At 42.6% G+C, this 23,543-nt stretch overlaps 3 protein-coding genes across 7 annotated transcripts; 1 reads left to right on the top strand and 2 right to left on the bottom strand.

Annotated features, from left to right (window-relative positions):
- Positions 1–166: 166 nt before the first annotated feature.
- On the bottom strand, positions 167–7,366 carry LOC129779813 (uncharacterized). 3 transcript variants are annotated; one of them, XM_055787525.1, is made up of 3 exons: positions 6,976–7,366; positions 6,844–6,914; positions 167–6,791 (listed from the first exon to the last, which is right to left on the bottom strand). In XM_055787525.1, the coding sequence occupies exon 3, from the start codon at positions 6,702–6,704 to the stop codon at positions 648–650; it is 6,057 nt and encodes a 2,018-aa protein (XP_055643500.1). In that variant the 5' UTR covers positions 6,705–6,791; positions 6,844–6,914; positions 6,976–7,366; the 3' UTR covers positions 167–647. The 3 variants fall into 3 exon arrangements, 2 of the variants coding, with proteins under 2 accessions (XP_055643500.1, XP_055643499.1); XR_008743776.1 differs by having other exon boundaries at positions 167–309; positions 362–7,366; XM_055787524.1 differs by having other exon boundaries at positions 6,844–7,366.
- Positions 7,367–10,402: 3,036 nt separating this feature from the next.
- On the top strand, positions 10,403–18,065 carry LOC129778697 (pyruvate dehydrogenase phosphatase regulatory subunit, mitochondrial-like). 2 transcript variants are annotated; one of them, XM_055785762.1, is made up of 7 exons: positions 10,403–11,015; positions 11,070–11,197; positions 11,251–12,091; positions 16,587–16,726; positions 16,789–17,424; positions 17,486–17,661; positions 17,720–18,065. In XM_055785762.1, the coding sequence occupies exons 1-7, from the start codon at positions 10,604–10,606 to the stop codon at positions 17,973–17,975; spliced, it is 2,589 nt and encodes an 862-aa protein (XP_055641737.1). In that variant the 5' UTR covers positions 10,403–10,603; the 3' UTR covers positions 17,976–18,065. The 2 variants fall into 2 exon arrangements, with proteins under 2 accessions (XP_055641737.1, XP_055641736.1); XM_055785761.1 differs by having other exon boundaries at positions 10,404–11,197.
- Positions 18,059–19,140, bottom strand: LOC129778698 (39S ribosomal protein L47, mitochondrial). 2 transcript variants are annotated; one of them, XM_055785765.1, is made up of 3 exons: positions 18,917–19,140; positions 18,579–18,852; positions 18,059–18,520 (listed from the first exon to the last, which is right to left on the bottom strand). In XM_055785765.1, exons 2-3 carry the CDS (start codon positions 18,786–18,788, stop codon positions 18,095–18,097), a joined length of 636 nt encoding a protein of 211 aa, XP_055641740.1. In that variant the 5' UTR covers positions 18,789–18,852; positions 18,917–19,140; the 3' UTR covers positions 18,059–18,094. The 2 variants fall into 2 exon arrangements, with proteins under 2 accessions (XP_055641740.1, XP_055641739.1); XM_055785764.1 differs by having other exon boundaries at positions 18,913–19,135.
- Positions 19,141–23,543: the final 4,403 nt, after the last annotated feature.

The following is a 23,543-nucleotide window of genomic DNA, read 5'->3' on the forward strand; positions in this document are numbered from 1 at the left end:
CAGCCTCAGGATCAGTTTAGGGTATCTTCATATGGAGAAATATCTTTTTTTTATAGAGGTGAGAAACGCTCTACCAGCCTTTTCTGGGAAGGGTTAAGCCAGTCGTTGAGGGGGGCTCTCACCCACTAAAATCAAGCCCTCTACTAGTTACCTCATTCCCCCTGGGACCATTTCACTTTCACTTTCACGAGTCTTCAGCGCTGACCAGCGAAGATCCTTCCCTTTTTCTGTATACTCTTTGTTCGTGTAAGTCAGGGAAAACACGCTGTTCTTCCGATAGCCGTGATTTATTTGGTAATCAGCTTCAAGCTAAAAATACCTGAATTAGTTTCACAAAATATGGTATAAGAATAACACATACATTACAGTGTGCCTGTGTATCTTATACAATGGACACGCGTTGAATATAACCCTAACGGTAACAGTGGTTCGCTGGGTAATTATAGAAAATATAATATACTTCAAGCATAAATAAATAATTCATTTTTCTAACCTGCACTAACTAGTACCTCTTTTGGTGTAGAAACCTGAGTGTACTTGGCTTTTAGTGTGGCAACAAACTATATATAATAGTAATCAAAGGGAAATTCAATAAGTTTAATAGAACACGTTCTTCTCTTCTGAGCACTTGCTAAACCTTCTATTGTTCATTTGGAGTTTGACGGTATGTACTGCTTGGCGCTGTTGGTAGACGTGCTTCTAGTTGCAGATAGGGTCGTCAGTGAAAGTGCCCCTGCAGCAACATCCCCCCTCCCGTAAAGATCAGTTGCAGACTCAGCTTTACCATTACTTTTTACGTCCAATACCGCCAGCTTTGACACTGGCCGGCGGAATATGCCTCCTGCTGTTTGCACCACAGCTTGTCGTATGCGCCCATCTTGACCGACGATCACCTGCAAGATTCGTCCCCTGGTCCAGCCGTTTCTTCTGTTCTCGTCTATGATGATGACTAAGTTACCAGGTTCAATTGCTTTGGTATCTCCAAACCACTTGGTTCGTCTAGTAAGAGTCGGTAGATACTCTCGCACCCATCGAGACCAGAAGTGATTTAGATTCTGCTGAATCAGATCCCAGGAGTTGCGAGCCGTTTTTGCTGCATCCAACATGAGAACAGATGGTTGTTTGATACCACTACTGCTGCCTAGCAGAAAATGGTTCGGCGTCAAAGCTTCCTGCTCTGCTGAATCTAACGGCAGGTAAGTGAGTGGCCTGCTATTCACGAGAGATTCTGCTTCAATCACGAGTGTTTGGAGACCTTCATCACTTAGCTTTTTGTTTTGAGAGAAACCAGCCATCGCCACCTTAATCGATCGCACCAAACGCTCCCAGCTACCACCCATACTGGGGGCTGACGGTGGGATGAACACCCACTTTGTGTATGCATTCGTGAATGTTGATGCTGCTTCCGTTTCAATTCGTTCGATTTGCCCTTTCAGCACATTGTTCGCCCCGCAGAAGTTTCGACCATTATCGGAATGGATTTCGAGTGGCGCCCCCCGTCGACACACAAACCGACGTATTGCTTCGATGCACGACTCCGTAGAAAGATCATACGCCACTTCTACGTGTACCGCCCTGATAGTAAGACACGTGAACAAAGCAACGTACCTTTTAGCAGTTGATCGTAACACTTTCACTTGTATTGGACCGAAGTAGTCTAATCCGGTATAGCTGAAAGGTCGGATGAAAGGTGAGAGCCGTGCGATGGGTAGTGGCGCCATCTTCGGTGTAGTTGGGTGTGCTTTATACACTTTACACCACTGACAATGTCGTGCCACTTTTCTTGTGAGTACGCGTAGCTGCGGTATGTAATATTGTTGCCTTACTTCGTTGACAATGGTTTCGGAATTAGCATGAAGATATTTTCGATGGTAATCGTCGATGATTAGGAAGGACACCCGATGTGTCTTGGGTAGGATCACAGGATATTTTACCTCAGTCGTGATCTGTTTTGCCAATCCAATGCGACCATCGATGCGTAGAATCCCTTCGTTGTCAAGAACTGGAGTCAACTTATAAATAGCGCTGGATTTAGGTATCGCTAGTAACTCCTTTTGCTGTAGATGTTTATTCTTCTTCAGAATGGCCACCTCGTTCGAATAGACTTCAGCTTGGACTTGTCGCCATATCGCCATCTCTGCTGCCCGAATCTCTTCCTGCATTAGAACTCTGTTCCCAATTCCTCGTTTTTTCAAGGATATATACTTCATAACGTAAGCCATGGTCCTCACCATGCGGCCCCATCGGGAAAATCGTTCATATACGATCATTGGAACGTATTCGTCCGTCACATGATGAAGATGGCATGGGCGAATTTCTTCGTCTGTGGTTGTGATACAATTCTTCGGAACAGGCCATTGATCCTTACATCCCAGAAGGAAATCTGGTCCTTGGAACCATCTGCTGGTTGAATCAAAATGTGGGCTTTTTGTCCATTTGGTGGCCTCATCAGCCACATTCATCGCACTCGGTACCCAGTGCCACTCACTTTCGTTTGTTGAAGTCAATATTTCACCGACGCGGCAGGCAACGAATTGCCTGTACTTTCGATGTTTCGAATGAATCCATGCCAGCACTGTGTTCGAATCAGACCAGAGAAACCTGCTCATGATCGGTATTGTGTGACCTTCGATAACGAACGACAGCAGACGGACACCTAATACAGCAGCCATTAGCTCTAAGCGAGGGATAGAAACATATTTTAACGGAGCCACCTTTGCTTTAGCTGCCACTAGTCTACACTGTGGGACTCCATCTGGTCTGATTACGCGGAAGTAGATCACTGCTGAATAAGCTTCTTCGCTCGCATCGCAGAACACGTGTGCTTCGATCGAATCGTAAAGGGATGGATTTGCCCCTTGAAAGTAGCATCTTGGGATTTGAACGCCGTCCACACTATCAAGCAAGCTCGTCCACCTTTTCCATAGCTCGAAAAGGTGTTCATCGATGCGATCGTCCCATTTTATCCCGGTTCTCCAAATTTCTTGCATGAGGATCTTGCCGTGGATTAAGAAGTTGGCTAGCAACCCCAGGGGGTCAAAAAGGGACATAATACATTTCAAGACTTGCCTCTTGGTTGGGCGTGTAGCTGTGTCTAAAAGAGTATGTATTTCGTCACTAATCGAAACGGAAAATGTAAGTGTATCAATTCTATGATGCCACAGCATGCCCAGCACGCGTTCGGCGTTGGCACCCTTTGTTTGAATGAGGTCTCTTGTTTCTTCTTTCGGTTCCTCGCCCATGAAACGGATGACTTCCTGGCTATTGGAGACCCAATCACGAATGTGGAATCCTCCCTTGGAGTGAATCCAGCGCACTTCACTGGAGACGGATTTCGCTTCTTCGACAGTAACAAAGCTATCGAGCAAATTATCGACGTAATGACTCCTCAAAATACTTTCTACCGCTCTAGGGTATCGTTCTGCAAATTCCTCAGCGTTCCTATTTTTCGCGTACTGCGCGGATGTTGGTGAACTGGTGGCCCCAAAGGTTAGCACGTCCATTAGAAAAATCTGCGGTGGATCTTCTGGATTATCACGCCACAAGAATCGCTGAGAATGACGATCGGGTTCTATCACTTTAATCTGATGGAACATCTCGGCAATGTCACTCGAGACGGCAAATGGAAACTGTCGGAATCGAAATAAAACTGAGTGTAAAGGAGTCAGCATGTCCGGTCCAGGGAGCAGAAGAGTATTCAAGGAAATACCATCGACAACAGCAGCGGCGTCCCAAATAAGGCGCACTTTTCCTGGTTTTCTAGGATTAGTCACAGCCCCTAAAGGAAGGTACCAAATACGGCGAGGGTCTGCGGATTCCAGTTCCTCTTTCGTTGCGCGATGGGCGTATTGTTTTGTTTGATAATCACGGAGTTGGCGGTGAATACTTTCTCCTACTACTGGATCTCGCTTCATGCGTCGCTCCAAGCATGTGAGTCGCCGAAGTGCCATTCCGTAACTGTCTGGAAGCTCGAAATGATCATTCTTCCAGAGTAGACCCGTACAGAATCTACCGTCAACTTTGTACGTCGTTCGCTGGAGCAAGTCCATAGCCCGTTGGTTGTCTACGGATTCCAGCGGTTGGAGCGGTGTCACACCGGTGTCTTCCCGATTGAAATAATCGCGTACTATAGTGTCCAGCTTCACTATGGCTGAACAATCGCACGTGTGATAATTGAGGTGTTCAACGTCTCGTCCGCCATCTACATGACCGTAGATACACCATCCTAAGCGCGTCTTGGATGCTATTGGTCCTTTTACCCCTTCTTTGATCTTCAAAGGTACAGCCAAAGATAGATCACGAAGCCCGATCAGTATTTGTGGAACAGCATTTTCGTAGCTGCGTACCGGTAAACCAATTAGATGTTGAAATTGTTTTTGGAGTGGTTCAACCCTCAACGTCTGCTGGGGAAGATTGAGGTGATCTACCGTCCGTGCGTTCTCCAGAGTGTGGCGAGTCTTTTTCCCGATCTCTGATACATCCACGGAAATCACCTGTGACGTATTCTCAATTCGCGACATGTTGGCGGTCCACTGCAAGCAAAGAGGTACCTGCGGACCCTGTAATCCAAGCTGATGGGCGAGACCAGATTCTACTAATGTCGTCGACGACCCTTCATCCAGAAAGGCAAAGGTCTTAACGGAACAAGTGATGCCGTACGCTACTACCGGTATTATCCGGTACAGGACCGATTGTCCACAATGGTGATATGTCAGGTTCGCATTACTGGCGAGCGCGTTACTTGTGCGTGATGAATGTAACATTGGATGATGCCGAAATTGGCATCCGTCGATTCCACACCGATTGATGTTCCGACAAGGACGACGCCCGTGAGGGTTCAGGCATGTTCGACAAAGCTTCAGTGTGTGCACAAATTTCCAACGGCTCTCGATGTCGCTGTCTTTGAACTTAGGACAGTCCTGGACCCGGTGATCTCTCGCGCAGACGAGACAGTGTCTCTTAACTTCTGACACTACCATATTTCCATATTCATTTTTGTCCTCCATGTGGGCATTGAAATACCCCTTTTCTCTATTTTTATTTCGATCAACCCTGACGAAAGGTTGCTCTACGTACGAGCACACTTTGCTAACTGATTCTACCACATGTGACATAAAATCACTGAAAGTTCTCAGATCAGCGGTTGGACACGCGATGAGTTTTTCTGCCCACTGCAGTTTAAAACTTGAAGGAAGTTTTTCGACGACCTCATGAAGCAGCACAGGATTCGATAGATGTGTTCGCTGTCCTGTTGCGATTAAGTGTTGGGTTAGATTTCTAACGGTTAAACCAAAATCCATCAAGGTTTCAAGCTTTTCAGCCTTGGGCGTAGGACACTCCCGTACATTTCTTATCAGCTTGTTTATGATAATTTCAGGACGCCCATATAGGGTCTGCAGAGTTCTCATTACCTCCGGAACGTTTTCCGGTGCTAGTAGATAATACCTCACGGACTTCAAAGCGTTTCCTTTTAAGCATCTTTGTAGTCGTGTCATGTTTTCTGTATCTGTGTATCCACAGGTGGCCGTCGAGTTCTTATAACTGCTATAAAACAGAGGCCATTCCTCTGGGTCACCTGAGAAATCTGGCAGATCGCGGGGCGTTATTTGCCTCGCTGTTAGTTGTTCCTGAGTTAGGTGGAATGAACGGTGGCTGATCTGGGAAGGCTGTTCCGATAGACGAATATTTTCAGGGACAATCTGTGATTGTATGCTGCACTCTATTGGCAGACTCTGAGCGATCGGAGGGTATGTTGGTGCTCCAGTGGAAAGCGGATTATGTCCGCGATTAGAATATACATTCTGAGTCGTATTCGTTATTCGCTCTCTTAACTCGTTCCGAACAGCTTGAGCACCGGACCGATGTGGTGGTAGAGGCGCTGCGGTTGAACGACTCGAAGGACCAGCTTGCTGCTGAGAATCTAATGATACTGTAGGTACAGGTGGTTGACTCGGGCTTCGGTGAGATTGAAGATCTGATTTTGACTTGGTAAGTTGCATCCAGCAACGTTGAAGCTGCTGTTCGAGCTCTTGTAAATGTTCTAATGTGCCGGTATTCGGTAACTGCTTAATATCTCTAGAGACATAAAGTTTCCTTTTAGTTTGGGTGACATCCTGATTTAGACTAGTTGTGATGGCGTTGTCCAACCCGCCGGTAGCCGCAGCAGTTTCTTGACAAATATTAACAGGTTCGGTTGGCCCGGTCTGTTCTGGTTGTCCTTGCGGAATTTTAGTTGGCGAAGGTGACACAACTATCTGAGGGTCGATTGTTTTTTCTACCCACTCACTGGTGTGCTTTATCCGTTCCTGAGTCTCAATTACATGGTTTCTAACACTGCGATTATCCGTTTCTTCCTCTTCCAAAGCAGCTGATTCAAGCCGGAATTTATCCTGGGAAAACTGCTTCTCTAGGTCAAGGTCATTTTGTTTCCGTTTTAACTCTTTCTGCTCAGTTAAATGTTGCAGTTCCAACTGCAAACGGGCGCGACGAGCAGACGAACTAGTCGATGTAGATTTCGCAGGAGCTGGTAAGCACTTTATGCAACTCCAGCGGCGATCTGTGACAGACGACGTTACTCCGGCACATGTGTAGTGCCACCATCTTCCGCATTCGTCGCAAGCTACCATATCGTCATAACTGTTGGGCCGTTTACAACCAGAACAGTTTGATTCGCCGGCCTTCGGGGTAGTCCTGCTTGTGTCCATTGTAATCTTGAAGTTTTTGTTCGTGTAAGTCAGGGAAAACACGCTGTTCTTCCGATAGCCGTGATTTATTTGGTAATCAGCTTCAAGCTAAAAATACCTGAATTAGTTTCACAAAATATGGTATAAGAATAACACATACATTACAGTGTGCCTGTGTATCTTATACAATGGACACGCGTTGAATATAACCCTAACGGTAACAGTGGTTCGCTGGGTAATTATAGAAAATATAATATACTTCAAGCATAAATAAATAATTCATTTTTCTAACCTGCACTAACTAGTACCTCTTTTGGTGTAGAAACCTGAGTGTACTTGGCTTTTAGTGTGGCAACAAACTATATATAATAGTAATCAAAGGGAAATTCAATAAGTTTAATAGAACACGTTCTTCTCTTCTGAGCACTTGCTAAACCTTCTATTGTTCATTTGGAGTTTGACGGTATGTACTGCTTGGCGCTGTTGGTAGACGTGCTTCTAGTTGCAGATAGGGTCGTCAGTGAAAGTGCCCCTGCAGCAACACTCTTTATTCACCATTCGTTGTTCTTCACTGCGCTTATGTTCATTTCGCTTTTTTTCTTTTTACCCGTCGAGACGTGAACCGATTAGGAATTGCCCTCCAACTTGACGCGTAACCCGTCACAGCCACCCTCGCGGGATTTCTTTTCCCAACGGAGCACCGATAAGGTAGTGCCCTCCATCATGACGCGCACTCCGTCACAGCTACTCTCGTGGGACACACGCTGGTTTGATGACATCCTCCTAGACGCTCGCTCCATCGAAACGACCCTCACTGTGATCAGCCAGTCCACTCTCTGACGTTGCCAGCACGCATTTTATTGTTCAATACTCCATTTACTTTCCATCTCTAGCATCCGTTTACCCATCGAGACGTGTACCGATTAGGAATTGCCCTCCAACTTGACGCGCACTCCGTCACAGCCACTCTCGCGGGATTTCTCATCTGTCGAGACGTGAACCAATTTGGAAGCGCCCTCCAACCTAACGCGCGCTCTGTCACAGTCACCGTTGCAGGATTTCTCTTCCCAGCGGAGAACCGATTAAGTAGTGCCAACTAACATGACGCGCACTCCGTCACAGCTACTCTTCTGGGGTATCATGGTTTGATGAAGACTTACTCCTTGATGCTCGCTCCAGGCGTTGCCATGCAAGCATTTTGCAGTTCCCCACGGCAGTATCCGTTCACCTGCCGAGACATGCACCAATTAGAAAGCGCCGTCCAACTTGACGCGCGCCCTATCACAGCCACCCTGGCAGGATTTCTCTTCCCAAAGGAGGCCGATTAGGTAGTGCCCTCCAACACAACTCCGTCACAGCTACTCTCGTGGGGTACCATCTGTTTGAGCAGTTCTCGCAGGTGTTCTCCTTGAACAGTCAGGCGTTGTCAGATCGCTGGTCGGTCTTTCACTTCCGCTGTAGCTCGGACATGTGTACAATTGCACTGTTCACAGCGTTCCAGGTACCCTCGTCCCGGCACATTTCCTCCACAATATTCCCAGCATGAAGGACAGGCAGCCCCACGCGTCTGTGGTGAATCTGGGACATACAAATAGGACGTGCTCCGTTGATTCCTTCACGTCCCCGCACTCCGGGCAGAGTGGCGACCTTGCGTGCCCGAACCGATGAAGATATTGCCGGAAACAGCCATGTCCAGACAGGAACTGCGTCAGGTGAAAATTCACCTCTCCGTGCGTTCTGTTCAGCCAGGTCGATAGCACCGATATGAGCCCATACGTCCACCTGCCTTTCTCCGCCGTGTCTCATTCCTCTTGCCACTTCAATAGTGATTCTGTTCTCCCTGTTTTTTGGAAGCCGCTGGTTCCCTTACGTCTGTAACATTCGCTATCTTCCGCCAGGGTGATGCCAGTCGGGATCATGCTGGCGATAACGTATACTTCTTCCAACGAAATCGTCCTGTACGCACTCACAACTCGCATCGCCATGAGCTGAAACGTCCGGTCCAGTTTTCTGCGATTCCGATGGAATTCGAGAGCCGCAGACCAGGCTGGCGCTCCGTACCGCAGTATTGACAAGGATACAGTAGGTAGAAGACGCCTTTTGCTACTGCAGGGTCCAGCGTTGTTCGGCATTATCCCCGCTATCGCACTGATGGATTTTCCTGCTTTCTAGCAGGCGTAGTCGACGTGGTTGAGGAAATTTAGCCGGTCGTCGATCAGAACTCCCAAGTATTTCCACATACGCTTCGAAGTTATCACGTGTTAAACGACTGTGATTTCCGCCCGTTACACGGCTTTGCGATTACTCACCAACAGCACTTCCGTTTTGTTATGAGCAATCCGCAGTTTCGCTGCTTGCATCCAGTTCTTTACTGTGACGATGGACTTAGTTGCTAGCATTTTCACCTCTTCGAGCGTTTCTCCTGTCACTGTTAGTTCGATGTCGTCCGCGAAGCCCACGATATCCACGCCTTTGGGAAGCTTCAATTTCAGCACTCCGTTGTAAAACTCACCAGAAAATCTGTCAGATTTCCCGCGTTCCAGTCTAAAGCTCTGCTATCTAGACGAAGTGCTTCAACGAAAAAATCCTTGTTGAAAGCATTCGTCTTCCACTTCCGCTCACTGCCTGTTGTCCTCCGTACTATCACGTGGTTTCGTCGACCGATCCTATACCGCATCGCCCGGTGGTCACTATGTGTATACGATTCGCACACTTTCCAATTCATGTTCGCCACCAACGACGGACTGCAGAAGGTGACGCCGATGATAGATTCGCGACCATCTTTACGGAAGGTGCTGGTGGTACCTTCATTGAGTAGCGTCACTTCTAGCTTTGCAAGAGCTTCCAGTAGACTGTACCCTCTTACGCTGGTACATCGACTTCCCCATTCCACCGCCCAAGCGTTGAAGTCACCTACCGATCAAATCCGAGGTCATTGCGTCTAGCATCTGGTCGAACTGCTCGTTTGTCTATCTCGGGGATGTATAGCAACTGCACATAAATATTCCATTAATTTTGGCGATAACGAAACCTTCATATGAGCCTCCAACCACTTCCAGGATAGGATATCTGCCCCTCACCATCTCTAATCTGTCCGTCACCCAATTTCCGTTATCGCGAGGTACTCGATACGGTTCAGCTACGATTGCAACATCGCATCGTGGAGGCGATCTGGCCTAGTGGTAACATCCATACCTCTCACGCAGAGATCATGAGTTCAATTCTCACTCCCGACATTCTTCCAAAAATGGAAGCAAAAGTGACGAACCAACCAAAATGTGTTGAAGGTCACTATAATAGAGAAAAAAATATCGCATCGTGATTATGGAGAAATATCTTGTTATGCTGTAAAGTGTAAATGATTAAGTATTTGCCACAGAATCGCAGCGAAGTGATAGGCTTCTCTTTTCAATGTTCCGGTTTACAGGAGGGGTGTATGTTTTTTTTGTAAAAATGCATCTAGGGGTTCTTTTGAAAGCACTATGGATAAAAAAAACTCAGTTAGGAGACGTTGTAGAATGTCACTTATTCAAGGTAAAATCAGATATCTTAAACTTACTGCGAAGAATGTTCCTAAAACAAGTATCGGAGTGAAAAAAAAGTTTGCCCATGATTCCGATTTTTTTTCTCAATGTGCAGTCTGTGTCGCGCGACCGTCCACAAAAGCGTGTTTTTTTCTTCGCGTTCGTTCTGTTTGTAAACATTGCCGGTGTGCGCATATACCGTTATGTCATAAAACACCGTCAAGCGGTGAAAATTAATGCAAAATCGATTTTGGCAATGATGTGTGATGAATTTGTATCCACCCAAAATGAATGAAAGTAAGAGTTGTTTAGAAGCTGCATGTGTGTGGCATTAACTACCGAAATGCATAGTTATGTTATATAAGTGGTATAGTTGATACAAAACGTGCTGTCGAGATGAATTTGCTACCGAAATTATCGCACCCGTTGAAAATTTCGCTTCAGCAATATTCCACCGGAAGTGAAAACCTAACTCAGGCCTCGCGCGTTGTCATTGCCGGGGCAGGCTTGCTTGGTAACTCGGTGGCGTTCCATTTGACGGAAAATGGGTGGAACAATATCGTGGTATTGGATCAGAACAGAATCGGTAGTGGAACATCCGATTTTGGTTCCGGCACAATCGGATTATTCAAGCCAACTCCGGAGAGAAATATTATAATGGAAAGTGTCAAATTGTATGATCGTTTGCAAAATACGGGCTACAATGTAGGATTGAAGCGATGTGGAAGTCTCAATTTGGCACAGACGCACGATCGTATAATAGCATTGAAGCGAAGAATAGCTTATAACGTTCCGACAGGACTTTTCTGTGAGTTTATTGATGCAGAATCGGCTAAGAAGATACATCCTTTCCTCAATGTAGATGATATTCAGGGTGCAGTATACGTGCCAGACGATTGTGTAGCCGATCCCGCACTTGTCCTGGAAGTCTTAGCTAAATTGGCCAAACAAAACGGCGTTAAGTATTTTGAAGGATGTGAAGTTAGATATGTAAGCATGTTACTATGAATAATAAGTGTATGGCTATTGATATATTTTTTCAGGTCAACACAAAAGGTGGCCGCGTGGATAGCGTAGAGACTGACGTTGGAACAATTAAATGTGAATATTTCATCAATTGCAGTGGAATGTGGTCAAGAGAGTTAGGATTGAAATGCAGAAAGCCTGTTTGTATCCCGGCTCATCCCGCGCAGCATTTCTACGCTCTCTCGTCGAACCTTAACTTGCCAACAGAGAAGCTTCTACCGTGCGTGAGAGACTATGACTCAAACTTATACGTGCGACAGTTAGAAGAAGAAATGTTAGTTGGTTGGTTTGAGAAAGAAGCCAAACCTGCATTCGAAGGAACGAAAGATATTCCAAAAGAATGGAAAACTCAATTGGATCATAACTTCACCAACCATTGTTGGCCGTTGTGGGAGAAGGCGGTTGAACGAATACCATTACTTAAGGATACTATCGAGCCAAATGTGACAAACAGTCCGGATAATTTCACTCCCGACGGTCGATGGATGTTTGGAGAAACCGCAGAGGTCAAAAATTATTACGTGGCTTGTGGAATGAATGGGAACCCCTTGCAGGGATCTGGCGGAGTAGGTAAGGCGTTGGCCGAGTGGGTTGTTAGCGGTACCCCCACCATTGAGATGTTACCGTTCAATATTCAAAGATTCCTGAGCCTGCACAACAATCGACAATACTTACAACAACGAATCAAAGAAGTTGTTGGTCGTCAGTATGCTATCCTCTACCCAAATCAAAGCGAGTACAAATATTCTCGTAAATTGAGATGTTCCCCGTTGTATAGCGTATTAGAGACGCGAGGGGCAGTGTTCGGAACAAAAATGGCCTATGAGAGGGCGTTGTACTTTGACACTGATTACGAACGTAAGTAATGTTATGCTGAATTATCTACAATAAACTGGGCTGAAGTAATTTAAAGAATATGATAAATTCAATGATTCTAGTAAAACCATTTACGCTTACCTAAAAGTCAATGCATGCACTGCGCTTTTTACGTTGAACTTTTAAAGGGTAGTTTGCGTCTTTATTTGAATGTTTATTTTAGCTAAAAGTGCAGCATTGCTTCTTGAGTGTACATAACCGAGATTACGCTCCTCAAACACCTCCACAATACCCAATAAATTATCAGTTTGCAGTTTGAATATTCAGAGTATATGTGCAAGAAATGTGCTCCCTTGGCCGAGTGGTTAGCGTCATAACTAACATGCCGGGTGTTCGGGTTCGATTCCCGTTCTGGTCGGGGGAATTTTTCGTCAAAGAAACTTCCTCCGACTTGCACTGTGATCACGCGTATTCTAGAGCTTGCCACTCAGAATGCATTCAAGGCGTGTTATTTGGCATAGAAATCTCAACTAAGTACTAATAAAAATGACGCAAGTAATACTACGTTGAGACGGCGAAGTTCCTCTAGGAGCGTTAGTGCCATTGAAGAAGAAGAAGAAGATGTGCAAGAAATATGCTTAAGATGGATGAGCATTGCTAGTGTGAATATAGTCTGTTCATGCGAAACCTGACTAAATGACAGCAATATTCCTTGCACGAATGCTAAATCTGAACGTTTTATTGATGTTTTTGGCTCAGTGTGACTTCATTCCACAACTACTACTCCACCCTGACATGTACCTCGTTAACCGCGTACACAATCTTATTTTAACGTCCATATAAAATGAAACGAAAACTTGTTTCCTGATGCACAAATGTAGTTACACCATTGATGGACGGCTCCATTGTTTACCCATGGTGAACTCAAACATAGATACATACATACATGGAACATGAGAGAGAGAAACGACATAAGTCTGGGGATAGTCACTTCAATATACCGTGAAATCCATTTTCCGGTGAATAATGAAATGAGCGCAAAGCGTCGTAGAGGAGAGAGCGAAAAAAAAGTGTTGATTCATGTTGACAGAGAAACTGCTGGAAGAAGCAAAAACTCATTTCCAATTGAATGCGAAGGTCGACGGTTTCTTAGTCCCCTGATTATCCGCAGTTGAATATAACTTTGCCGAGCACTGATCACAACATAACTTCATTTTCGCTTATCTGAACTTCGATAAAAATATGGTTACCAAGGAGGTCTATTACCATGACTACAAACATATTGATTCTGATATGATTTTATCACAACAGACTTTATTTTTTGTTCTTATTCGATGATCCTGGGACACCAGTTGATTTATTCAATTGTTTTGTCAAAACTTAGTATGATAGTAGTGTACCTATTATGAAATTTAGAAATAAGGATCGACACATCCCTTGGTTTAATGGACAAATTCAAAAGCTATGATGGACCATGATCTTGCGTGAAGACATGATTGAAATGCTTTTTTTAAAAAAATACTTTAGAAATTTGACTAATCGTTTAGTACCAATGAGTTTTGGACAAAATTTTGAAAGTAAAGGGTTTCGGAGTGACTGGCACAGAACGACATTAATTTCGAAGCCAATGAAATAAATAGTAATTTTAATGAAAAAATTTCCTCTGGAATTCCTCATCATATTCATCATATCTCGCGTAACTTTTGAAAAGGCCCAATGTAACATTTTCGTCAACTCGAGAAAAACGAAGTTGAAGACCCGAACATTAATCTGCGAATTGTATTGAAAAGTATCGATCTCTATCGCTACTTTCACCACTAACAGTCAATAATAACTCTGTAAAACCAATCGTAACTGTTGTTCAGTGATTTGAACTTAAATTTGAAGCCTAGGAACGAAAAATGTTTCATTGGACGTTTTGACTGCCGCGTTTGCACATTGGACATATTACGTTGCACGATGCGAATCTGAAACTAACTACTAAACAGCAATTCAAATATCAGCATTTCGTTTCAAAGACGTATTATTGTTGTTATCATTCGTTGAATTGCACTGGAATCGCTAACAACGCCTGTAAGAAACGAAAACCCAAAACGACCGAAGTACGACTGTGTTGTTTTGACTGCTTTGTTACTTCGGACGTTCCGAGCGTCGGAGGAAAGTGGCGTCCGAAGTAACAGCCGAGTGCTTAAAATACGAATCTGCACATTGGATATTTTTTGTATCGGCGATAAAAAGATGAAGAAGATAGATACATGAACAATTGTTTTTGTAATGCATTCAATGATTGAAAACTAAGAGCGTGCATCCATTAACTCGATTTGTTTACTTTTGTTACATAGGACCTTTTCAAAAGTTAAGCGAGATATATCTAATTCAGAGTACTAATTCCATAATCAATTCCATTCATAAGGTTACATCAAATGCTGTAGGCCTAAGACGAACTACCCATGGCATTTTTGAAACTCATTTCACCAATTCTAATCAATCCATTAACCTACATGTACAATTGTATTATTGTGTTTGGAAAATATTCTCTTGCTTGGAAATGTTTTAAGATAATACCAATCAGAAAGAAAAATAATCTAGACTCTTTGGATAATTTATTCTATCTAAAAATTTTGTTCACTCGTTACATCAACTATCTATCAGGAATTATAAAACATTAGCTGACCCGACAAACATCGTCCCGCCCAAAATTTATTTTTTGTTATCAATAACTTCAAACATTCACGTTTTCTTACTAAGCGCACGTTCTGTTCATTGATTGATCTTCTAAGCGACCCTTTAAAATTACCTTTTACTATAACATTCCAAGAACTTCCACCAAAACTCGTCATTATAATATCAGAATACTTTCAGACACAATTCTCGTTTAAGTTTTTTCGATCGCTTGCAAATAACATGTTTCTCCGTTACATGGAATAAATGTTCGATACGGAAAATATGGTAGAATAAAGACAGCCCTAAATTGGACAATTCCTTCCTCGAGTTTTGCTTTTATCAACACATTCGGCAACACATTTTCACTTATATAGATAGAAGAATATATTGGAGTGCGTTTTATCACTTTAAAATCCATTTCCGCTTTCAATCAAAGATCAATTTCGTTAGCGCAAAAATCAAATGGATTAACAACGCTTGTCACTATGTAATTCTAAAACATATTGGAATTGAATTTTCTGAATTTTCCCATTTTCCTTCAGAGTTTTCCGAAAATTTTCAATTGTCATGTATGGTTGGAATATGTTTAGTTGAATTATGTGTAATATTTTTGTGGGACCCCCTGGCCATTCCAGAGGAGAGAGGGGTCTCATACCATCATATAAACATTTCTCATACCCAAAAACCCTCATATCCCAAATTTGGTTCCATTTGCTTGATTAGTTCTCGAGTTATGCAGAAGTTTGTGTTTCATTTGTAAGGCAGCCCCCATACCCTTAGAGAGGGGGTAGGTGTGTCGGACCACCATAGAAACGTTTGGTGCCCCCTAAAACCTCCACATGACAAATGGCTCAATTTGCTTGATTAGTTCTCGAGTTATTCAGCCTCCTCCATCTAGAGCCAGACGACCAAGATTGAATATAAATCCAATACAACCATTAAGTATTTAATCTATTAGCCATTCCATGTTCCGATATAATGGTCCACAGATTTTCGGTAGTTTTTTGCCACAAAATATTAGACCCGTATTTTTTTTTATTACGTCGCCTATTTCCATTTTTGAATGGTCCGAAAAATCACCTTTTTCCCTTTTTCAAAAAAAGGTTTTTGTTCAAAAATTCATAACTTTTCAACTACTCGACCGATTCAGATGATCCATATCAAATTGAAGCCAATCAGCTAGTGTTCTTTAAAAAAATTTACACTAGAACGTTTCGTTTTCGAAATTATCGATTGAATTTTTTCTAAATAGTTTACTCGGTTAAAGATGAACGGCGCTATATTTTTTTATATTTTTTCTTGAAACAGTGTTTCGAATTTGCAGAGCAAGTTTTTAGGTTACTTGTTCCATAATTTTATAAAAGCTTTTCACTTCACTTCTTTGTTTTAAGAGGCTTTCAACTTTGCAGTTCATTCGCCTCTAGAATATAAAAGCTCGTTCTTGCCTCATCTATATCTATAAAAATGGATTTCTGTCTGTCTGTTTGATTCTTATGGACTCGGAAATTGCTGAACCGATCGGCATTAAAATTGGTATATAGGGGTTTTTTGGGGCCGGGGAAGGTTCTTATGATATCCAATTCAGTGTACCAAATGTAACCTATGTGAACAAATGAACAACAAACCCGCCTTGACAAAAAAAAGTTTAGTAGTGGCACAAACTACGATTTAAATTTTGATTTTATAGATCGGAGACGAATGAATCGTTAGATTTAAAGTCTCTGTAAATAAAGGAAAAGGAGAAGAATATTATAAATAGATTATAGATAGAGAATTTTACGAGAGCAAGAATTATTCCTCCTAAACACGATTTCTTCGATTTCTTATTCGGCTGCCTTTTGGAAGTGGTAATTTTAATTAATGTTTCTTTTAGGAGGTTCTCCATTGCCAAAATTACCACCTGGTAGTTTCTATAAGCCAAAATTTTTCCATTTTATGGAGAAGGAATACTTCGCCTGTGCACAACACGTTGGCATTATTGATATATCTTCGTTCTCTAAGATTGAAATCAAGGTGAGTGAGTTCGGCTGTTTATTAGAATTTCTTGCTATATTATTCTGTTTTACTAATTCCAGCCCGGAGTACAGAGCGAGCGCAGCAAAAATAATGTTTTGGAGTACCTCCAAAAAATGTGCTGCAATGACGTTGATGTGGAAATTGGTCATATTGTGCACACGGGAATGTTGAATGATCACGGTGGTTTTGAAAACGATTGCATGTTGATACGACAAGATGGTGATCACTTTTTCATGATATCGCCGTCATCACAGCAGACCAGAATCTACGACTGGATGTCCCGTAATTTACCGCTGGACGCTAGCGTCAAACTGAACGATGTCACCTCGATGTACACAGTCATAAATGTAGTGGGTCCAAAATCAACTCAATTGATGAGCGAGTTATCGAACTCGAATGTAAAGTTGCAACCTTTCACATACCGAAAACTAAACATTGGTTATGCAAGCGATGTGATGATCATGTCTTTCACGCATACAGGGATGCCAGGATATTGTTTATACGTTCCGTCCGAATATGCACTTCATGTTTACGATCGTCTTATGGCAGTTGGACGAGACTATGGGGCACGCGATGTTGGTACATTGACACAAAGGGTGCTGAGAATCGATAAATTCATTCCGTTCTGGGGGGACGAACTTACAAGTATGACAACACCTTTCGAAGCTGGCGTAAACTACACAGTGAGATTGGATGTAAGTAGTACGTGTGTAATCATTAGACTACTCAATATGCTTTATTAGCCTGTTACACCAGAAAAAGGATGATTTCATTGGACGAGCAGCCCTGGAGAAACAGAAACGTGAAGGATTGATGAAACGTTTGGTTCTTTTCCACGTAGAGGACATTGATATTGAAAAGGATGTTTGGCCATGGGGTGGCGAGCCCCTTTATCGGAACGGTGAATATTGTGGAACCGTCACTTCAGCCGGGTGAGACAAATTACATTGGAGGTTAAATTTTCAAAAAATGCAGTTGACTTCTTTACAGCTATGGGTTCTCTTCTGAGAAATTAGTATGCCTTGGCTACATCAGTCGTACACAGCAGAATGGCCCTAAAGTGATAACGACCGAGTTCATAATGGATAAAAATGCAGTCTATCATATTGATATAGCTGGACGCCAATTCCGTTTAACGCAGCACTTGCATCCTAAAGCAGCCCTTGCAAAGTCGTTGGCAGAGCGTGAGGAAAGAAAACGATATCGTCCAACAGTACTGAAGTTCAAACAACAATTTCAAACGTAGTCGTTTTGTACCTCAACACGAAAACACATGAAGAACTTTTTTAGTATTGTATATGGCTATTCGGATTAAATGCAAAATAAGCATTGTGTATCTGTCATTGTAATTGCTTTATCCTAAAGTTAAGCCTTCGCTGATATATAATTACCCCGAACCTTATCCTGCTTCAGTATATTATCGATATCGACAGTCGGATATTTTTGCGCAATCACAGAACGATCCATATTTGGAAACCGTTTAAGTAAATGAATTACTTCATTTCGGTCGCGATTCCTCTGCTTTCGTTTAACGTTGTACAACTTCTCGCGATAGAATCTAAGAAACTTATGGACTGCCGATCCCCGGTAATTGAATTGGTGGGTTTCATTCCACTTTCTGTTGGCATATTTCGGAATAACGTGCTCGAACATACGATAGTAAAATTTCAAACCCAATGGATTGGAAACAAGCTTACCAGGGCGCTCCCCAGATTCACCAGTTTCTAGTTCGAAGTAAGCACGATTCCGTTCTCTCACAATGCTCTCCAAATTCTGCATAGATTCATTCACCTACGATAAAGACAAGCTAGATATCGACCTTTTGATTTATATTTCACTCGAAGTTTACCTTGTCCAATCGTTCCGGGTTTGGAAACAATTCCATTTTATCCTCACATTCGTGTTCCATGGTCAGAAGCATATTCCGCTCTTTCAGTAAAATGAACCATAACTTGTGCAGATCGGAATTCGATTTAATCCGAAGTTCATCTTTGTTCCATGCGCGACCATGTTTCACTTCATTTTCACCCCAATTTTTCTTGTCTTCAAAGAATTCCATCAAATCATAGCGCTTACAAGAGATAGAGAACTGCGCTATCGGTGGAATCTGTTTAGATTGTATTCTAGAAACAAACAAAATGTGTGTGATATAATTCAAATACGAATCTCAACGAAAAACTTACATACTTCTAACATTATTGAATATACTAGCGCTGAATGCCGTAGACATTTTAGCAGCTTGCCTTGGGATTCTAAACAATATGTTCATTTTCCAGAATTATTTAAACTAGAAATACTCTGTAGATTACTAAATGTGCTACACTTCTCATCTGATCTAATGATCAAGGCGCCTAGAAGTATATCCCAAGGTGAGGCCGTTTCGTCACTATGTTGGTTAGGGGAGCGGTATATGAAAACAGTACGGAAGAAAGCAGAATGGGAATTATTTGCTGGAAGCGTGAAAGAGACAGACTGATCAGGAGCGAGCTTCGGCACTAGCGTATTGTATTTTGTTTACAAAAAAACACAGTAGAATTCCAAGATGGCTGAAGAGTGCTTTTAGCAAGTTGGGCCACCTTAAGATATACTTATAGGTGCCTTGCTAATGGAAATATTAAGCAAGATTTCGACAGAGGTTTCCACGGTTTCCCTCAATGAAATACATATGAGGTGGAGCAGTAAGGCTGATTTAGACCAAGGCGCTTATATCAATGTATAACAGGTGAAGCAACATCATCACTTCATAAAGGAGGGGATTACGGTTTGTGGAGCGGGGGTTGTTTGTTTTGTTATTGCTAGGATACGCTATTTTTGCCTTTTTACATGCGAGAGTGTGGAAATGAGAATGAAATACTACAAAATCATCCCTTCTTTTTCACATAAATTCGCAAAAGCCGAACATAGTAGGCATCGTTCGAATAAGCGTCGTAGCGATTTGTAGAGAGCCGCCGGCAGCGTTCTGATACCGTTTGTAAACAATACCGACAGCAATTCCAATATGGCTGAAAGTGCATTTCATATGATTGTTTCACCTGGTACATATAGAGGCGCCTTGATTTAGACCAAGGCGCCTCTATATATACCATACATTGTTATACATTGATATAAGCGCCTTGATTTAGACCAAGGCGCGTAGAAGTGTATGCTAAGGTGGGCCAACTTGCTAAAACCACTCTTCAGCCATATTGGAAGCCTACTTTGTAAACAAAACACAATACGCTTGTGCCCAAGCTCGCTCGTGATTAGTCTGTCTCTTTCACGCTTCAAGGAAATAATTCCCCTTCTGCTTTCTTCCGTACTGTTTTCATATACCGCTCCCGTAACCAACTTAGTGACGAAACGGCCTCACCTAGTACCATAGACCCGTCTTGATTTAGACGATGCCAGTCAGCGCTCTAGTTGAAGTATCCAGTGAACAGAGAACAGACAATCTGTTCAAGTTACTTGTACCAGTATCGAACAAGTGATTGGCCTCTAACCTGAACAGAGTGTCTGTTCTCTATTCACTGGATACTTCAACTAGAGCGCTGACTGGCATCGTCTAAATCAGCCTGTAGGCAAAGTATATTTGGATTGGTAAACAAAATATGGTATCGTCATTATTTGCATTGAATATGTAATGTATATGAAAGAAACAAAACAATCTTTAAATAACTCACAATTTGATGATGTCATGGGCCAAATGCTCATGAAATCTTTTTTTTTTTTTTTTTTTTTTAATTCGTTTATTTTTACAGGCTCAGTTACTTAAGTTTAAAGGAGCCGAATTCTTAAATATATTTTTAAAACTATATATATATATATATATATATATATATATATATAAACAATTTTCTTACATCTATGGTTAGTAAGGTGGAAAACCGATTACTCGCGGTGTACTCGAGTTTAGAAGGGTGACATATTTTTAGGAGAAGGATGGGATATAAGGACATTGTAACAATGTTGATGAGCACTCAATTCTTAAATCTATTCGTATATCTATAGTTTATTTACATTTCAACTTATTCTACTATTTATAGCAAGGGGACGAATTACCCGCAAAGGAAGGAAAGGAGGGTATAAGGATGTAGGGGCAATCACACACGAAGATCTATAGCTTTAAGGAAAACATATATATGGGACATGTAATCAAGGTCTAACCGAGCCAACACATCTCTCACCGGCACATTGGGCTGTCTTCCTCGGGCCCGAAGGGAGTTTTTTAAATTCGATCTGGCGACCAGATACACCTCGCACGACCAAACAATGTGCTCGATGTCGTGATAACCTTGGCCACAAACGCAGAGATTGCTGCTGGCAAGATTGAAACGGAAGAGTAGTGCATCTAACGAACAGTGATTGGACATGAGTCGGGAGAAGGTGCGAATAAAGTCCCGACTCAAGTCCAGACTTTTGAACCACGGTTTGAGGCTAACCTTAGGGATAATCGAGTGAAACCACCGGCCCAATTCATCTTCATTCCACTTGCGTTGCCAGTTAGCGATGGTATTTTTGCGGACTAAAGAATAAAATTCATTGAAGGCGATTTGACGCTGATAAATATCGCCTTCAATTGCACCTACCTTTGCTAATGAGTCAGCCCTCTCATTACCCGGAATGGAGCAATGTGAAGGGACCCAGATAAAGGTAATGACATAACAGCGTCTGGATAAAGCACTCAAAATTTCTCGTATTCTCTCAAGGAAGTACGGCGAGTGCTTTTCCGGCCTCACTGAACGGATAGCTTCGACAGAGCTAAGACTATCCGTTACAATGTAATAGTGTTCAACAGGTCGTGAGGCGACGCTGTCCAGCGCCCAATGAATTGCTGCCAATTCAGCAATATACACTGAGCAAGGATTCTGAAGACTGTGGGAGGTGCTAAAAAATTCGTTGAACACTCCAAATCCTGTGGACTCATTTATAGTGGACCCATCAGTAAAGTACATATAATCACAATTGATACCCCATTTGTTTTTTTTTCGGCGTAAGCCATTTGAATTTCTGAAGAAAGCAACGCAAGACAATCATTCGTCCCCTTGCCCCTGCGGAACCCATATTGTGTATCTGAGAGTAGGCCATTCGTTTCAACCCATCGATCAAGGCGAAACAAGATCATTTTCTCCAACAATTTCCGTATACAAGACAGCATTGCTATTGGGCGGTACGAATTGAAGTCGGACGCGGGTTTTCCGGGTTTTTGAATAGCTATAACTCGTACTTGTCTCCAATCATCTGGAACAATATTATTCTCCAGAAACCGATTGAATAAATTCAACAAGCGATGTTTCGCCACATCAGGGAGGTTTTTCAGCAAGTTGAACTTAGTTCTATCCGATCCCGGAGCAGAATTGTTACATGAGAGCAGAGCAAGAGAGAATTCTACCATCGAAAACTCGGAATCAAGATCGCACCTACCTTGTGGTATATTTGAACAATTTTTTGCACAGGAGCGGAATCAGGACAAACCTTCCGTGCAAAATTAAAAATCCATCGATGTGAATATTCTTCGCTTTCATTCGTTGAAGAGCGATTTCTCATGTTTCGAGCCACTTTCCATAATTTTTTCATTGACGTTTCTCGTGACAAACCTCCCACGAAATTTCGCCAATAAGCACGTTTTTTCCCTTTGATCAAATTTTTGAACTGATTCTCAAGGACTTAATACATTTGAAAATTTTCAGGGGTTCCACGTTTACGAAAAGCTTTAAATGCATTCGATTTTTCTACATAAAGCTTGGAACATTGGCTATCCCACCATAGATTGGGAGGCCTTCGGGAAATGGTGGAACCTGGGATGGGTTTCGTTTGAGCGCGAACCGCGCTGTCATAGATCAAACGAGAAAGGAAGTTATACTCCTCCAATGGAGGTAAACCATCTCTGGAATTGATGGCTAGAGCAATCGCGTCCGCATATTTTTTCCAGTCAATGTGTCTTGTGAGGTCATATGCCATGTTTATAGATTCAGAAGAATTCGACCCAATGGTGATGGAAATTTTGATTGGCAAGTGATCACTACCGTTGGGGTTCTGGATTACATTCCACTTGCAATCTAACGATAGTGAATTCGAGCAAAGCGAGAGGTCAAGAGCACTTGGGTTAGCAGGAGGTTTAGGTACACGTGTTGTTTCCCCAGTGTTCAAAACGGTCATATTGAAGCTGTTACAAAGGTCATATATCAACAATGAACGATTGTCGTCGTACTGTTCCCCCCAGGCAGTTCCGTGAGAGTTGAAGTCTCCCAAGATCAATCGTGGCTCAGGAAGGAGTGAGCACATGTCATCAAGTTGTTTGCGGCTAACCGCAGCTCTCGGAAGCCAATACAAGCTGACAATACAGAGGTCTTTGCCTCTGATGTTTGCATGACAAGCAACAGCTTCGATCCCTCCAATAGGTGGAAGGTCAATTCTAAAAAATGAGTGGCACTTATTGATCCCCAAAAGCACCCCTCCGTATCTATCATCACGGTCCAAGCGTATAATATTAAAATCGTGGAAAGAGATATCATCTCGCGAAGAAAGCCAAGTTTCGGACAGAGCAAAAACATCACAATTGTAGTTATGAATTAAAAATTTGAATGTATCCAATTTAGGGATAAGACTACGACAATTCCACTGTAAAACAGTGATATCTCCGACCTCTCTATTTGAATTAGACATCAAGAGAGATAATCATTGCAAGGAGGGGCCATGTTTGCATCAATTGTTGCAAAATTGTCTTTAATACTGGAAGCATTGAGATGACAAGGGTTCTGATGGAGTCGGAAACATTAAAACACTTGAAGATTTGGTCCAAAAGGTCAGACAACTTTATAAATCCCGATTGGGAAGT

Source organism: Toxorhynchites rutilus, chromosome 3 (assembly GCF_029784135.1).
Source record: "Toxorhynchites rutilus septentrionalis strain SRP chromosome 3, ASM2978413v1, whole genome shotgun sequence".
In the NCBI taxonomy this organism is placed as follows: Eukaryota; Metazoa; Arthropoda; class Insecta; order Diptera; family Culicidae; genus Toxorhynchites; species Toxorhynchites rutilus.